The 15,206-nt window shown below is 31.7% G+C and overlaps 1 protein-coding gene across 1 annotated transcript in view; it reads right to left on the bottom strand.

Annotated features, from left to right (window-relative positions):
• Positions 1–2,161: 2,161 nt before the first annotated feature.
• SHOC2 (SHOC2 leucine rich repeat scaffold protein) overlaps positions 2,162–15,206 on the bottom strand; it is a 174,004-nt gene continuing 160,959 nt past the window's right edge. Inside the window, exons 5-9 of the mRNA XM_037803767.1 lie at positions 11,944–12,132; positions 9,302–9,424; positions 7,527–7,664; positions 7,089–7,206; positions 2,162–4,251 (exon numbers count right to left, since the gene is read on the bottom strand). Coding sequence (XP_037659695.1) covers positions 4,043–4,251; positions 7,089–7,206; positions 7,527–7,664; positions 9,302–9,424; positions 11,944–12,132 — 777 coding nt within the window. The 3' untranslated portion in view covers positions 2,162–4,042. The remainder of the gene's footprint in view (positions 4,252–7,088; positions 7,207–7,526; positions 7,665–9,301; positions 9,425–11,943; positions 12,133–15,206) is intronic.

Here is a 15,206-nt window from a genome sequence, read left to right on the forward strand (position 1 = left end):
TTTATAATGCTATTTAAATAATATTCAATTACTAGGATTGTTAGGATGGGTCTTAATAATTTACACAAAGATAAAGTCTCCTTACTCAGAACTGCCACTAGCTCACATAGCACTTTTGTGCAAATGAGGGGTCAAAATGCTCCTTCCTCCAGACTATTTCCATCTATCAGAAAATTGACAAAATTTACTGATTTTATTAGAACAAAATACTTCCACCTCTGAAAAACTTTCATAATAAATACACAAATCTATGATGTGAATGAATGCCCACCAACTGCCCTGACTTCTGTCAATAGTGGAGACGTTTCCTCCCCCCAAACTTTAAAAAGTCCCTGATCTGAAAAACTATAAACTACTACACAACTGAAGTCCTGACCACAAACAGGTATTTACCTTCAAAACAGTTTATACTGAGAATGTAAAATGTCAGGGGTATAATTAACAAGTGTGAAAAGAGAGGATTTTTTTAAAGTAATGAACTCCATTTTTTTTTTAAATTACAACTCCCCCAAAAACCTTATTTATATTCTAGCTTATTTTTCAAAGTTCAATATAAATTCACACATCTTTCCTCAGAATTAGCATTATTAGGTTTAGAAGGCAAATCTACCCAATAACAAAGTACCAATACCTACTTTAAAAACTATACTCCTAATACTTTCTTGATATAACAAAATTCAAGGTACTCCCTTAGATACCAATCAATGTCACAACACTTGAATACTCAAATTCACAGAGATACAATAATCAACCAAAGACTGTCATGCTTCTTCCAGTTGCCCAAACTGATTCCTAGAGGGTAAACTAACCAAAAGAATAATGCAAGAGAAAAGTTTTAGCTACAGTATTTGGTACACTATTTGGTACAGACAAAGGAAAACTTTCTTCACAAGTTACTCATTTTAATTAAATTTGATTGATTTCAGGAATTTATTTTTCTCCTGCTTATTTCGGATTATAACATTTGCTTTCATTTAACTTTAACTAGGAAAAGTGACCATATATCTTGGTTTTCCTGAGACAATTCTGATTTACACTTAATGGTCTATTTCAAAAGTCTCTTTGTGCACACTCAATCAGAACTCATTCTTATTGTTAAACAATTACAAAATCTGCAAGTTGAAATCTGGATTCAATACATATGGCTTAGAATAACACAGATGAAAAGCAAAAGGTTACAACAAAAGTTATCACAGAAAAAAATAAACTAAGATGTAGAACAGCTGACACTTTTCAAATCATTCAGGCTATATGAAGAGATAAATCAGAAATACACAATTACATTTTGAAAGCTTATTCCAATTGCATCACCACCTTTTAATAAAACTATAAAGATTTTATGTCTCCAAGAGTTTCTGTCTTCTACTATTTTCATTTGCAGCAAGTCCATAAATTGTTAGCATCTCCCCTGTCTTTTTGTATGAAATGATCATTTGGGATTAAGAAGTATTCAACTTCCACAAAAGAAGGACTATTTGGCATTGCATTACATTGTAGTAGCATATATAATATGCTACTATATATTAACAAAAAATAATGTTCAAAGCAATGTTTTTACAATGTAACTTTCTACTACATTCTTGTTTTATTTAATCACAGGAGCTTCATGGAGGGACTAAACATAATTTCCCTAAAATAAAATTTTTGGATATGCCAATTAATCCCATTGCAGTTTCAGAAAAAGTATTAGCTCATATATAGTCATTCAACAATATCCCTTAATATATTCAGATATTTACATATTAAATATCTTGATTTCACAAGGATATTCTACTTAGAGGCCATTCTAGTTTCTCAACAGAAGTAGTGAAATTCATGGACTCTCATAAGGTGGCAGCCATAAAGAGGACATATGTTTTACACTCCTTAAAAATCTTTTATAACTCCCCAGCTACATATTATTTGCTACATGTAAGACTGTGATTGTTCTGTACTTCTATAACAAAATAATGTAAATAAAGGTAGGGGAACCAAAATGTTTAAAAAACCATATCTATTTTCATCTTTAAAAATAATAAACAAATTTTTTTTCAAGAAAAGACTTGAAAAAAGTCTTTTAGGTTACTGACTTTAGAGTTCAAGTTTTATCATCTTAATATATAAACACACCTGGATGTGAGATTTAAAAAAAACACACATACACACAAGCTCTAGGTAGAGCTGTAATAAACAAATTCCTTTTATAAACAAAATTTTAACTGAAAAGCCACAGTGGATGGAAAAAAGAAAGGATATTACTTGGTAAAATCCAGTGACATCTACAATAGTTTTACAGCACATTTAAGCATTCTAGGGTTTTATATCTTCACCTGCCTTCCACTTATAAGCTGATTCTGATAAAAATGCCAATTAAGAATATAAGTTTGACCCCAACCCTAGCCCTGAATTTGTGTGCTAGGAAAAGCGAAACTATACTCTTAATTTCAATCTTAATATTATAGCCTTGTTTCAAAAATGGTCTGTCTTACTTAAAACACAATGCCCATTTACATGGCAAAAAAACAAGCAGCAATACATAATTACACATAATATTCACTAAATGGGAAGTATTTTTTAGGATCTAGAATACACTTGCTCTTTGAGTCTCCTCAATAATTACATTGACTTAGACTGACACTACCAAAAGTAAGAGTACTATATAAGGGGCACACATTTACAATACTGCTAGCTTTAAAAGCAGTAAAGCGAAAGAAAATATATCAAATAGTCAAAAAGCACATGCACATATTCTGTAACTTCCACTGATCTATCAGTGCCTTCTATGCAATGTGCTTCTTTTCCATACTTGTATTAATGACCAAGAAAGGAAGGATGGGATTAAAATTAATGATACTGAACTGAATTGTTTGAAGCCAGTGCCCCACATGTAGGGAAAAGTGCATTTAGTTCAGCAGCAATACAGCACAGTGTGAAGATATTGTGCTTAAATGCAAATGTTCCAGAATTGAAAAATGTACAAGGCAAGTCAAGATATAAAACCATAGTACACTGTTAAATTACCTTGAAACGTACATATAATGCAGTGTTCAAAGAAAGACATTCATTTCATTGTACAAGGATAGGAAGAAATCCTTAAAAGTTACCTATTATGGTTTATGAGATAATAAATACATATCTATATAGCATTGTATATACATATATAGAATGTGTGTGTTCATGTGTAATTCTTTTTTTTTTTTCTTTTTTGCCAAATTATTGTTCACTTTTTTGGATCTGCAACTTCTAGGAGTGAAAACTCCTTTTCACTACAAGTTTTTGTCCCCAAATTTAAGAAGATAATTAATACTAGAAAAAGTCTCAATACCCTACTCCCACCCAGACTCTCTTCAGATACTCTGCTTCACAACTGATCAGAGAAGCACAATAAAAGGAATTCTAGAATATTTGACTGCATCTTTTCACTTTGCCAGTTGTTTCAACAAGGAAATACCTTTAAATATTTAAACAAGCTGATGCAAACTCTTTAGCAGAGGATATAAATTCTAGATTTGATTGATTAAAACAGAGCAAATCAACCACCCCCCCAAAAAAAATCCAGTGATTTACTCTGACTGTAAACAATATATAAAATTTAAATCTCAAATTTCAAAATAAGTTAAAGAAAACTTCTACCTTCAGGGCCTATCATACCAGAGAGCGCTGACTATTAGTAAGGGGAAAATGTATATGAAAAGTTGCAACAAAATTGTTTGCCAACTATTTTTCCTAAGAGAAAGTATGTCAGCTATACTACCTCTGTCCTTTAAATTTAATAACTTCATAATTTGTTGGCAAATGTTTTAAGCAAACTGGCATATCAGATCACACAACAAAAAAACATCCATCAAGTTCAGCAAAGAAAACTTATATAAGCCTTTTGTACAGAATAAAAAAACAAAACAAAACAACTAAATGGCTATGATTCCTCTATTAGCAGAAACACATAATGCAGTCTTTATAAATCTGCCATATATATCAATATCTACATAAATAGATACAGATATAGATATGAAACATTAATGGCAGTCTATTTTTGACAGTGTGTGGGACCAGCAGATTTGAATCAGACCATGGCACGATATGGACCCTGCATCTTTAGGAACTGGATGATGAAAGAAGGCCCCCCAGCAACAATCTGAGGTGGAAGGTGACTGAGTGGACAGTTCTCAATACTCATGATTGAAAGTTTGCTGCAGAGAGCCAGCTCAAATGGAAGGCTATGCAGGTTGGGGTTGTCATTCAAATACAGTTCTTCAAGGTTCTCCAGTGTACCTGTTTAAAAAAAAGCAAATCAATTATTATTGCAAAAAAAAAAAATTTTTTAAAAAGTTCAACTGGTCATGATGCTATCCTGGGCATAATATACTCTAAACACATTACCTCTTACTCTTTTTCCTTAGTTTTAAAATGCTCTACAACCATGGATCTTGAACACTGCAGCATACTCAAATTAACTGGGGAGATTTTAAAACACATCTCAGGTCATACATTAAAACAGATAAGTTTCAGTGGCTGAGAGATTCCAAAAGGAGCCAAGAGGTCACTCTGGTGGACACTCTTACGCACAATATAGATAACACTTTTTAGGTTCTAATGACTTGGAACAGCTAGCAGTAAATACCTGAAACTATCAAATTACAACCCAGAACCCCTGAATCTTGAAGACGATTGTATAACAATGTAGCTTATGAGGGGTGACAATGTGACTGGGAAAGCCATGTGGATCACACTCCCCTTCGTCCAGTGTATGGATGGATGAGTAGAAAAACGGGGGCAAAAAAAAAAAACACACAAAAAACAAACAAAAAAACACCCAGTGTTCTTTTTTACTTTAATTGTTCTTTTTCATTTTAATTTTTATTCTTATTACTTTTGTGTGGGTGGTAATGAAAATGTTCAAAAATTAATTATGGTGATGAAGGCACAACTATGTGGTGGTACTGTGAACAACTGATTGTACGCTTTGTATGACTGCGTGGTATGTGAACATATCTCAATAAAACTGAATTATTAATAAAAAAAAATCTTTAAAAAAAAAACTGCATCCCAGTGACCCTGATACTTGAAGATGATTCTGTAAGTACGAAGACTGCATAGTGTGACTGTGTGACTGAAACTCTTGTGGCTCACACTCCCTTTATCCAGTGTATGGACAGATGAATGGAAAAATGGGGACAAAAATTAGATGAAGGATAGGGTGGGATGGAGGAGATGGAAAGAGTTAGGGGTTCTTTTTTTTACCTTTATTTTTATTTTGGAGTAAGGAAAAGGTTCAAAAATTGATTCTGGTGATGAACGCACAACTCGATGATGGTGCTGTGAATAACTGTACACTGTGAATGACTGTAGGGTGTGTGAATATATCTCAATTAAACTGTATTAAAAAAGTAAATGAACAATGGGGCGAAGGAGGAATGGGATGTTTTGGATGTCATTTTTTATTTTAATTTTTATTTTACTTTTTGGACTAATGAAAATGTTGAAAGTTTGATTGTGGTGATGAAAGCACCACTATATAATGATATTGTGAACAACTGTACACTTTAAATGATTGTACATTATGTGATTATATCTCAATAAAATTGCATAAATAAATAAACAAGATAGATAGTTAGATAGATAGATAGATAAAACAGGTCACAGCTCATGCCAAATAAATCAGAATCTCTAAGATTGTGCCCCAAGCTTCAATATTTTTTAAAGCTCCCAAAGTGATATATGCAATGAAGTTTGAAAAAAATTTAATACTGCCTTACACTATTAAGAGGTATTCTTCCATTATGATTGTTTTTCAAACTTGGAGAATTTTTCGAAAATACATATGCATCATCTCCAGAGATTTTGTATGGTGCAGAAATGCATATGCACCATCTCCAGAGATTCTGTATGGTGCAGAATCACCATTTCCAGAGATTCTGTCTGGTGCAGCTTGGCATCCATACATCCATACATATTTTTTCAAAGCTCCACAGTAAGTTTACTGCACAGTAAGTATTTAGAATCACTTTTCTGTTGATGTGACAATCTCATATTGCTAATTTTCTCGTGTAGAAATGTTTTTGTTACTTGGTATAAATCTTTACTAAGAGAATTATCACATATTTGGTAGTAGGCAAAAATCAATATCTGAAATCTTTGTAAAAATTTTCTTAGACTGTCTTAGGACACCATACCTTCTAGGCAAGTACCTCAAACAACTGCATGAACCAGGTGAATAAATATACTAAAAATGATAGTATAAAGTTGCCTCATGTGTTTCTAATTTTTAAACTTTAAAATTTAGAATATTTGATAATGATGAGCAGATAACTTAAAAATAACAGCTAGAAGGTAATCAATTCATTCACAAGATTTTTTTTTTTTTTTAATCTTCAGAACAACCCTATGAGAAGTTACCATTATCATTCTTATTTTACAGGTTAAGAAACTTGAGGCTTAGGGAGTTTATATGTCTTAGTCAAAGTCACAAAACTAACAGTAGCAAAGCTAATTTTCAATTTTTCATTTTACTCCAAAACTCACTCTTAATTATTCATTTATAGTGACTCTGGGACAGCATGGTTTAGAGGTGAGAATATGATACATGAAATTACTAATTTAGAAGCTTCTATTTTCTTACTATGTGACCTCAGTTTATTAACTCTCTCTTTGTAAAACAGGGTTACAAATTCAGAGTGATCATGCTAATTACATGAAATAATGTCTGTGAAAACACTTGAAAAATTCTAAAATACTCTCAAATATAAAATCAATCCTAAAATCTGAGAGGAACACGTTCTTTGGGAATATGACATCATTAATTTAATGCAAGCCTGTGTAATTTTTAAATTTGGAAGAAATATAAATCTTTTAAAATTGAGGTTATACACAAAACATATTGGAAATTTAAGTATTCTAAAACATTCTAAAACACAATATTATCCTAACATTTCATGAGGAAACCTAACCAAAACCAATTAACCAACCACTGGAGCACTATAAAACAAAAATCTTGAGCCTGATGTAACCTCAGTTCAGAGAAACAGTAGTTTGTCATATTTATTTGAAATACTGCTTGAACACACTGAGAAAATTATTAATACAGAGTTAAGCACCCAAAGAGTTCATACCAATTTCCTCAGGAAGATGAGTAAGCAGGTTCTCTCCAAGGCCTAGATGTGTGAGATTGGTAAGGTGACCAATGCCTCTGGGAAGAGTGGTCAATTGGTTGTTTGTCAAAACTAATTTCTAAAAGATTAACAAAATAAAAGACAGTTACACTTAAAATAGTATATCTATGAAGCCAATAAAATAAATTAACAGGGAATTTAGATTGAATAGGATGAGAATCACTTAATAAGTCATATTCTTTTCTTTCAAAAAATGTCATTTGTCAAGAAGACAAATGCAGATAGTTTACAGGAAAATAAAACTCAGTCCTATCAAGGCTGTGATAGGAACATCTATCTGGTCCAAGAATTAGACCAAATTCTTAAGAAAAACGTGCAATTTAGAATGGATTCCAAGAAATTTAATCATATAACTATAAAACCACCACAATGTTTTACCTGCAAATCTTTAAGATAAGCAATTTCATTTGGCAAGGATTCCAATTTGTTCTCCTCTAGATCCAACTCTCTTAACTTCCTAAGGTTTCCAAGACCATGGGGAAGTTTCTTCAGAAGATTATTTGATAATATTAAGACCTAAAGAGAAATCATTGATAGTGTTTGACAATTCATGAAAGGGAATTATATATAACCATTTTGTGGTCTAAAATTTATTAAGCAATATTAATTTTCTAAAACAGTGAATATTAAGGATAATGTTCAATTAAGTAACATATAAAATATTTATCTTACTATTCAAAAAAGAAAATCACCTTAGTTACTGAAAATAAAATAGATTTTTAATTAAGTCAAAGTTAATGAAAATAAAAGGAAAGAAGTAACTTAATTTTAACTAAATAAAAAACCCCAGAAAATTTACTATTGCACTAATATTATATTTTGATACTGAACCGCTACAAATTATGTAATCAGAAAATGATTATTCAAAACTTACAAACCATCATTTAAGGAAGGTGACTTCTAAACTGCCTATAGCAATCCAATACAGCTATTTATAGTGTATTTAATAACATTGCAAGGCATTCTGCAAGATAATGAAAAAAGGAAAAAAAGGCAGGGGAAGATAGATCTTATTCTCAGAGAAGTTACAATCTAATGGGATATGGGGAGATAAAGATGAAAATGGGGATAGTGGAAAGAATGCTGAGTCCAAAGTTCTACATAAGGTTCTGGCTAATTTTTTATGTCCATTTATTTCCTCCAAATTCATAATACCCCCTAATAAAATAAACATATACAATAAGACCAAGATAATAATAACAGAAGCTAGTTGCAGGGCACTGTAGTAAATGCTTTAAGTGTATTATAAAAACATTTCATCCTAACTACAACCCTGTGAGATACATACTACTCCCATTTTACAGCTGAGGATCTGAAGCTTGGGCAGGTTAAAGCCATAAATATACCAGAGAGAAAATTATGATTACATCCAGATCTGTCTGACTTCAAAGCCCATGCTTTTTAACCATTACACCATACTATTTCACCTTGTTAAATGAAATAATAAAATAGGGAAATAAGATTTTAAAAAAATGAATACAGGGGAAACAAAAATATGTATTATTAGTATTTTCAACAAACATATGGAAAAAACATAAAACTAGGGATTCAGAAGCAGGAGAACTCATACTTGACTGAGGAGGTTGACAATGAGAAGAATCTTTAATTATGGAAAAAATCTTTAAAAGAAGAAATTAAAGGTGTGAGAGGAGGGGAGTCTAGATAGTGGTAACAAAAAGGATCAAATATACACAGCTGGAAATATGCGTAACACACTTCCAACAAAGAAAATAATCTATTGACTAGTGAATAAAATATTAGGTGGGTAATTAGGATAGAAGAGTAAGCAGGGTCATGTGACAATAGATTCTGAATGCCAGTCTGAAGAATCCGTAATTATTTTGCTAGAAAAATTTGGTTCTTAGAGTTAAGAAAAAATATGTACTAAAAGATGCTAAGTTTTGTGTCCTCTTCTTTCTATTAAAGCACTTTATAGCACTCTGTATCAACTGCTTAGTGGGCAAGAGTAACTCAGAAGCATTTAGCCTAGATTAATTATGTCAACACCTCATCATCCTAATAGGGTTGTGTATTCTACCATTTTTAATTATGATCATTACTCAAACAAAAATTGCTTATTTTAATTTGAAAGTTTATAAGTGAGATAACTGTGGAAGAAGTCTGAGCAGTTCTAAATGCTTTTATATATTTACCTCAAGAGAAACAAGACCAGACACATCCTCTGGAATCTTTGTGAGCTGATTAGTGGCTAAATTCAATTCTACCATACTGGTCCAAGTTCCAAAATCCAATGGTAGTGATGTTAACTGATTGTCCTAACAAGGACAAAAAGAAGCATTAAAGACATAAACCCATGAAAACAAAACAAAAACAAAGACAGACACACACACATACATCCCATTGGAAAGAGAATTCTTAATTAAACAGAAAACTTTATTCTCCTTTTTTAAGATAAACAAATATAGAAAAAAACAACAACAGCAGCAACAAAAACTCTAAGCCTCCAAAAATTTTCTTGTTGTAAAAAGGTCTTAATTTTGAGGTTAAACTGGAAGTTCGTTCCCTACTTAGTTATCTGCAATGGAAATGGAAAAATACACTACATAGAGCAACATGTGAAATTTCAAAGATCCTAGTGGTAAATATGATGTTTTCCCCATTTCACAATAATGTATAGAATCCACTGAATAAAATGTGAATGCTCAAATAAAGTTTTGAGCACAAAGGAGGAAGAAATATCCAATCGTAACTCACAAGGAAACCCAGATAAGCTCAGCAATTCTAGAGATGCTGGGCAGTAAAGCAGAAGAAGGGAGAAAATCTTATTAAGATAACAAATTAAATCATGAAAGTACTAATTAAGTATCTACAATTTTACAAGGTCATTTAAAAATCATGAAAGTACTAATTAAGTATCTACAATTTTACAAGGTCATTTAAAAATCCAAGGTCATTTAAAAGTCATGGTCAAATATATTTATTATTCATTAAAGGCAGATGATGAAATACCCAATTTGGTTAAAACAACAGATATTACCATACACAGAAAAAAAAAGTGAAATACATGTCAATGATACACTTTTATCCTGCCTCTACATCACTTACTTGTAAAACACACTTTCATCAATAACAACTCTTGCTATACTGTTCTGTGTTGGGGGTTTTGGAAGGGACCATCAGCTCCCCTTTCCCAGTTAGGTATCAGTGATATATGCCAATATGTTAACAATGATGCTACCTCTCAGTGGTAGGATTATTTTATTTCCTTTGTGCTAATCTATATTTTCTAATTTTTCTTTAATGCATATGATTTTCTTGTCTCATTTTACACAAAATTATCCATAAGAGAAATCCTGAGTGGCCAAAATCAATTTCTAAACCAAATTTTTCTTTTAGTATAGTATTTAAACTTATTAACTATTTTAAGAAACATATCTGTGCCTAAACTCTTGATAGTTATAGTGTGATAAAACATTTTGGTTTTAAAAAATTTACTACTGGTACTTTTCCAGGAGGAAAATGCCAGGTTTCATTTTGACAGTTTTCAACAAAAAGTTTTGTTAAATATTTGTCATGAGGTTTGAAGAAAAACTAAGTCAAAGCCTTATGCAAAGTTTTATTTTTTTTTCATTGAAAACAGCAAACATTTCCAAGCTAACACACTGCAATAACACCATGTCTATAAAAACGTATAATCAAATGCAAAAACTAAAAAATACTGGACCATTTTGTTCTAATGTCTCACTACAAACTGAACACTCAGAATTAAGATCATTACTGGTACCTAAATCTGAAATAACCAGACTGATTAACAACAAATTTTACACTTGCGTAAGATTAGATTATCTTGAATTTCCACTAGTTTAATTACTATATACTTTCAAATAATCAACATAAAAGATATCAAATACTGTATTGATGAACAAGTGAAGACAGAATCAAGAAATTATAAATGTAGACTATACTTTACAGAATCACATTGTGTTCAAATAGTTTATCAAAAACAAAAGGATGTAGTGTGATACAGTGGAAACAACACTGTGCCTGGAAGCAGGAAAACTGAGTTTCCTGGAGTCCTACCTTAGCCATGAATTCGTTATGTGGCCAACTCAGTTTTCTTCTCTGGGCCTAAAGTTTGTTTACTACAAATTAAAACACTGGACTAGATGATTTTTTCATTTCTTTCTTTTGCAATAAAGCTTGTTATTATAAATGTGAAACATTTACTGTAGCAAATATAGATAAGCAAATAAAACATAAAAATCAGCAATAATTCTGATATCCAAAGCTAAACATATTTTGGTAAACACAGGTTATATGTATCTATATAAATATATAGATATTTAATAGATCATTAAGCATATTTAAAAGAGTTTTTAGAAAGTATGCATAGGCAAAGATTCTTGAGTGCTTTAACTTTTTTCTACTTAATACATTTTGAATATTTCAACTATTTAATATTCTTCTACACAAGAGTATAATTTTAATGGCTCCATTGTATTCCATTAAAGATATATTACTTTCCAAAAATTAAATCCCTATTAGTATAGGTTGATACCAATCAAACAGATAGTTCTGTAATAAATATTCCTACAGCTATACTTTTATGAACAGTCATGATTATCTTTAGAACAAACACCTAAGGGTATGTGAAGTTCTAATAAATTTGTTATCTAGTACAAATGGTCCTGAAATAACCTTAATTATTAGTTTAAACTTCATCAGCAAAGTACCCATTCCCCACACCAATGGAGAAATCTTAAATATGAGTACAAGTACTAGTAATGGTCTTTTGTGTGTGTGTGTGTTTCCTCCAATAGAAATAGAGGCTTACCTTCATATTCAGCTTACTTAATACTTTTGCTCTGGAGAAAATTCCAAATGGGATTTTATTGATTCGATTGTGTTCCATGTTGAGAGAATAGATGGTGGAAAACTGAGATGGACCACCCACTGGATATAACTGGAAGCAATTTCTAGCTAGGGTCAAACTATTCAGTTTTACAAGACTTGACAAAAGACTCTAAAAAATGAAATAAACATAAGAATTAGAACAGTAACAAGACGTTCTGTGAAACAGCAGTCCCAAACACAAATTCCCCCAAAGGCCCGACAGGTAAAAAATGACAGATACTGGTTGCCACTGTTAAGTGCTAGCTAATTGTTGCCATGCAGGAACATGGACCCATTTTTGTCAGATTTCAATAAGAAATTGAAAATTCATTTATTTATATGAAATCTGATTTTTTTCTTTAGCTTCATTTTATTTAAAATACTCTAAAGAGTAAAGAAAACATGCCTGTGTGTGAGAGGAGTGGGTTAGAAGTGTCCAGTTTGTCACCTCCAAAGAGCAGAAATTCAGTATCAGACAGTCCCAGGTGAACTCCTGACTCTGCCACTTGCTATACGACCAATTTTATCTGGGTTTTGGTTAAGCACCAATCTCTAAATTATTAAGATTAACATAATGCCTGGCACAGAGCAAACAACTAGGTGTTATTTAGTAATTTAATGGTTCATTTTAGGAAGATTAAACCCCGAAGATTATACTTCCTTATATTGTATAATACATTGCTTTTCTATTTAGTAAAATATCTGAGGAACTATAGGTATCAAAGAAGTACTTATTTAGTACAGTCTCCTACTTATCCCCCCACTTCAGCTAGGTGTTTAGGTATTATAAAACAATCTCTGCTTTAAGAAGACTAAACCCTATTTAGGGAAATAAAGCATAGATAGGAAACAATTAGAAAATACTTTATCATACATAACCAATAAATTATATACACTAGACTCTTGCCATTCAAAGTGTGGTTCAAGGAAGAGAGGCATCAGCATGCCTTGGAAGCTTATTAGAAATAGACTCTTGGGTCCCACTTCTACGGAATCAGAATTTGGATTTTAACAAGATTCCCAGGTGATCTGCATGCACATTAAAGTTTGAGAAACACTGGTATAGCCTATAAAGTGGTTTTGAATCCTGTCTCTATCTTTTAATAGCTTTGTGACTTAGGTCAAATTACATCTCTGAACTTTAGTTTATTCATTTGTAAAATAATGATGCCTTATTTTACAGGTTGTAGTGAGGACTACAAGAGATAAAATACTTAAATGGCATTGCAATACCTGTCATACGATAAGTGCTTAACCTTTAAATCCCTTCTCTAAGTTCAAAGAAAAAGAAGAAATGCTAGAATAGCTGGAAAAACAGGAATGAGGTTGAGAGTGAGTTAGATCTTGAAGGAGGAAAAAAAAATTAAATATGCAGAGAAATAGAAGAAAACATTTTAGATGGGAGTAAAAGCAAAAGCAATGAGAAAATAAGTACAGTGTGAAGTGTGTGTAGGTTTTAAATAATGTTTGAATTTCAGCTGTCCACCAGCAAACTGAAGACTTAGTACCTGAGGTGTCAGTATGATTTTCAAAGCCAGGTGAAGGAATGAAGTAACTATATAATTGAATGTAAAATGAAACTTGTTCTTTATACTGAAAATTAAGAAGCTACTCTTAATGTTTTCTGTTGCTGAACATAGTAAAAATGAAGAGCACAGTTAAGAGCGGTGGTGAGAAAACTTTGGCAGTCAAAATAATGTCTACAGACTATTTAATTGAAAATAAAGGAGATTTATTGAGTTTTGTGGCAAAAAAAAAAAAGTTATTCTCATTTTAAAACTAACTTTTTTTCAGTGTATCTGAGAAGGGTCAATAAGGTGACTCGCCAACCTCTCATTCTTAGGTTATGTTGTGAAGCTGGGGTCCTTATTGCTTTAGTCAGACATATCTGGTTTCCTATCTCAAATATTCTATCCCGTTTCATGACTTCTGGTGAATTAAATAGTTACTATACCTCTCACTGCATTCCCAGAAAAATATTTTAAGGTAATAAAATTTAGCCAAAAACATAACCTCTCTTAAGTTTTAGTTACCTATTAGGTAAGAATATCCCAATAACTAGTACGCTTATTGTGATGATTGAATGAGATAATACATGTAGAACTTCCAGCCTTACAAATTGCATGGTATGCGCTTAAATTTATTAAGTTCCTTTTCCGTATGGGTATATGTCTACATTAAAACAAGTATATTTTCAGATAGTCTTCAAATGAAAAAATATATATTCATTTTGCCAGGTCTGATTACAGCAATATATGAGTTCCAGCCTAAATGAAAACCACTTCCCTGATTTTTCCTACATAACACAGTTTGAATGTTTCTTAAGTGCTGTCTAATTGGTTTTGCTGTTTTCCTTACTGTGCTTATTATAAATGCACATAATTGCATATTTGCATTAAGAATATGCTGCTTCCAAATCACACAGACTACTTTTAAATAATGCTGTCCTATACTTTGACAAAACCAATCAAGGATTTTCCTCATAGTTTCTCTATCTGAAATTGGGCTAGTTTACATACACATGTACACGCACTCAGAAACACACATGCCTTTTTCCACATACAGACTGAAAAGAGCAGTATTCTTTATAATTTTGTCAAAAATGAATCCTGACTTATTCAAGTCACAAAAAATTATATATGAAAGTACCAAGCACAATGACTGTATCCTAATAGGTATCCAACAATATTAGTTTCCCTTCATTGACAGTAAGACTGGATATATATATATATAAAATTATATTACATATATTTAAATATTTCACTTTCTGAACTTTAATTATAAACCCAGTCTTCATATTTATGCATATTGACATTGTAAAAGTGGTCAGTCTTACTTAAGCTCACAAATAACACCCAACAAGAATATGAACAAGGCCTAATTAGTGTGCTAATTGTTTGCTTTATTATGGATGTGAGTCATTATTTACAAAAAGGAATGACATTAAACAGTAAAACCTCACCCATTTTGATCATTCTAAATTATCACTACCAGAGAAAGACAAAAATCAAGTCTAATTCTCAGAGCTATATCCATATCCATGGATTCTACTTCTTATCCAGCTTAAACTACTACTAACAATAGCACTCTTTTGCTACAGGTAAAATACTGTCATATTTAAGTAGTACTGGTGAACTGGTCCACCCTAGAAACTATAATCCTGGGAAATTCATCTTTGAACCCAGGTCAAGCTGTTTTCTGAAA

Source organism: Choloepus didactylus, chromosome 15 (genome assembly GCF_015220235.1).
Source record: "Choloepus didactylus isolate mChoDid1 chromosome 15, mChoDid1.pri, whole genome shotgun sequence".
NCBI classification, from domain to species: Eukaryota; Metazoa; Chordata; class Mammalia; order Pilosa; family Megalonychidae; genus Choloepus; species Choloepus didactylus.